The sequence below is a fragment of the Malurus melanocephalus genome, unplaced genomic scaffold (assembly GCF_030028575.1).
Source record: "Malurus melanocephalus ecotype Western Australia unplaced genomic scaffold, MMel_1.1 scaffold_475, whole genome shotgun sequence".
In the NCBI taxonomy this organism is placed as follows: Eukaryota; Metazoa; Chordata; class Aves; order Passeriformes; family Maluridae; genus Malurus; species Malurus melanocephalus.
Window position 1 is genome coordinate 213,262 of NW_026623707.1, and position 3,310 is coordinate 216,571.

The following is a 3,310-nucleotide window of genomic DNA, read 5'->3' on the forward strand; positions in this document are numbered from 1 at the left end:
TGTGGGCACAGGAAAGGGGTTTGGCAGAGCATGAAGTCACTGTGACAGTTTCTGTAGCACGGTGTCACCTCCCTCAAGAGCACATCCAATGCCAGAACACCCAGGAGGCACTGGAAGTTAAGGAGGATGGGCAAGTTTGTATTTTATGAGCTACCCAGACAAGGTGTGACAGTTTGGTATCAGAGAATCATTTGGGGTGGAAAAGACCTCTGGGATCATTGAGTCCAGCTGTTTCCTCAGCGCTGCCGAGGCCACCACTGGCCCSTGTCCCCAAGTGCCACATCYACATGGCTTTGAGATSCCYCYAGGGATTTATGAGCCCRCTKCTCTGGGCAKCCTGTGYCRAAGCCTGACMAYCCTTTCAGTGAAGAAATTTTCCCAAAATCCAACCTGAACCTCCCCTGGCCCARCCTGAGGCCRTTCCCTCTCCTCCTGTCCCTGTTCCCTGGAGCAGAGCCCRACCCCCCCGGCTGYCCCCTCCTGTCAGGGAGTTGTGCAGAGCCACAAGGTCCCCCCTGATCCCCCTTTGCTCCAGGCTGAGCCCCTTTCCCAGCTCCCTCAGCCTCTCCTGGGGCTCCAGACCCTTCCCAGATCTGTTCCCTTCACACTACACACAACCATGGTATGACTGAACCTCACAGCAGTGGCCTCAGCCCATCAATCCAGCTGGTCCAGAYCCCTCTTCTGATCCTTCTGATCCTGCAGGAGATCCTCAGATCCATTGTGGAGATGAAGTTTCTGGAAGGGAACTTGACACTGGGCCTGCATTATCCCGGTATGGCCATGGTGTCATCATTTTTCTGTCCATGCATGATCCAGACTGCTCCTGAGCACAAGGAAAAGCTGCAAATAAACCCATGTGGAGCACAGAGAACACAACAGTTTTCGGCAGTGTATGTACCTGTGTGTTTGGAGAGGTGGCCATCCCCAGACCTGCTCTGGGAGAGGCAGATTTTCCATATTAAGGAAAGGTTTAATAATTTCCTGCTGCACCCCGAGTTTGTTCCTGTCTCCCTGCCTGTGGGACGGACAGTTCGAGAGGAGATCATGAGGCAGCTTGAAAGTCTGAACGAAGAGCAAAGAAACCTTTCAAAGGACCTGCTTGTGTGGTCTTGGCTGGCTTGCTTAATCCTGAAAAACTAACAAGGGCAAAGATGCATGAGATTGTGACAACATCCCACCCAATTTCAGTCCTGTCTGATCAAAGGGAGAACAGGAGCGCAGAATTAATGCAGCCGCATGCACACACTCTACACTGGTGCTGGCAGTGATTGAACTTGAAAAGCTCGAGATCAAGTTCAAATGAGCATCTGGGGGTTTCAAAACTTGTACAAAATTACACTTGAAAATAGGGAGCAAAAACAAAGCCCGCAAAGAAATACAATCTTAGCAGAAATTGCTAATGAGATCTCATGGATTTTTTTTTTTTTTTGCCATAATCTATTTCTAGATGGATTCCAAATCCTTAGATTGGAATTTGTGTGCATAGGATGTTTTTTGTCCTTTCAACTCAGTAAAATCAGCACAAGAAAAAGAATTCCAGCCTACTTCACAAAGTTCAGAGATGCAGTTGTGGTTCACCCTGAAAMCAGAGTTGCTCTTTTTGCTCTCAGAACAGACTCACTCTCTTTCCCCTGCTCACTGGTAGGGCCAGAAAGATAAAGAGTTCATCTTACAGGARAAAAAGAAATTCCAGTTTCTTTGAATTAAGATTAATTTTCTTGGTGCCTGTACTTTTTCCTCATTTTTACCRAATCTCTATGGCTCCTATTAAATTTATCTACAGACACTAATCTTTTAATGTTCCTGTTAAATCTCTGCCCCTACAGAAGCTTCATTTGTCAGCYACCTTCTCCGCACCTCTAGACCTGAATTCAATTAGCTCCAAATTGTGTTTGTACGAAAAAAAAAAAGGGGGAAAAAAGTCCAGGCTCTAAAATATATTTCTATTTTTCTTCATTTTCATGATAGAAAATGTTTTACTGAGCTAGAATGAGAGATTTTCTCTTAACAAAGCCATGTTATGCAAGACTGGTGATGGATTTTGAGCTGACGCCAGATTGGTGATGGATTTTGAGCCAGTTATAAATCCAAAAGGAATGACTGGATATGCATTTCCTTGTTAACAATTAAGATTTCTGACTGGTTTTGTGTTTTTATTTCCAGCTCTGCATGCAGTACTGGCCGGAGAAGACGTCCTGTTGTTACGGTCCAATCCAAGTGGAGTTTGTGTCAGCAGACATCGATGAAGATATCATCAACCGGATATTCCGGATTTGCAACATGGCCAGGGTAAGACAGGAGAAATGCCCCATCCCCTTGTTATTCTAAAAACCACATTTTGGTGGTTTAGAGATGCAGARTCTCCCACCTAGGAACGAAATTCTGCTGCAGCCACTTCCTTTAATTAACATTTAATCAGCCTGCCTTGCTAAAGGACTCCTGGCTGAAGGCAGCAAGGGGGTTGATATGAGCTGAAAATCTGTATTTAAATGGTGAGCATTTTTCTGTGTGTATTTGAGAACAATTCATCACTTGGTAGCCAATATAAAGCCATCAGTATTGCAGGAAATAAACTGGGGTAGTGTCAGCAGCTCTCCATCTGTCAGCTCCCAGGCAGCGTCTCTGAAGACAGATGCAATGTTTACTGGCTAGACTGGGATTCCCAATTGMCACTGCTTTCCCTATAAATAAGCAGCTGCCATTTCTCTGAGCARCTCTTTGTCTGCGTCCCTCAGCCCCAGGACAGCTGAAATGATAGAAACAAAGTTTATCCGCACRCTGAGCCCTGGCAATCCGACTTCAKGGCTGCAGGAAAAGGCTGCAGCAGAGGATTTTTCTCTCATTAGTTGTTTCCTGGATTGATTGTGTTTCCTTTGTCGATCCTCTTTCATTTTTCCTGGTCAGAAATGGAAGCAGGCCCCACAAATTGTATTTCCATGCAGTTTAACGCTTCAGTCTCTACATAGCCAGAGCCTGGGCAGCAGTTTGGCTGCGGCACTGCGGAGGGAATGGCCCAGCCACAAATGTTGATAAATTGATTGTATATCAGACCCTTTTCTGTGTCCCAGGGAGAGCCTGGGGTCATACAGCTGGTCAGACCAAGGCTCTGTGACTCTCAGGATGGAAATGGCCTGTGCGCACTCACAGCTCTGTGCAGCTATCCGTGTCCAACACCACTGCCAGCCTCCACAGTCCCCTGAGAATTTTTGAGGGCTGCCTTTATGCTATGGCACAGCACAGGCAGCCAGGAAAGAGACATTTGGTGTGTTTGTGCAGTTTGGTGAAGCTTCATTCTGGATGAATGAAG

At 46.4% G+C, this 3,310-nt stretch overlaps 1 protein-coding gene across 1 annotated transcript in view; it reads left to right on the forward strand.

Moving 5' to 3' along the window:
- The window catches only part of LOC130582272 (receptor-type tyrosine-protein phosphatase T), a 21,198-nt gene that overhangs the window by 15,036 nt on the left and 2,852 nt on the right, over positions 1-3,310 (forward strand). The window contains exons 8-9 of the mRNA XM_057380884.1: positions 2,167-2,292; positions 2,739-2,750. Of these exons, the coding sequence (XP_057236867.1) occupies positions 2,167-2,292; positions 2,739-2,750 (138 nt within the window). The remainder of the gene's footprint in view (positions 1-2,166; positions 2,293-2,738; positions 2,751-3,310) is intronic.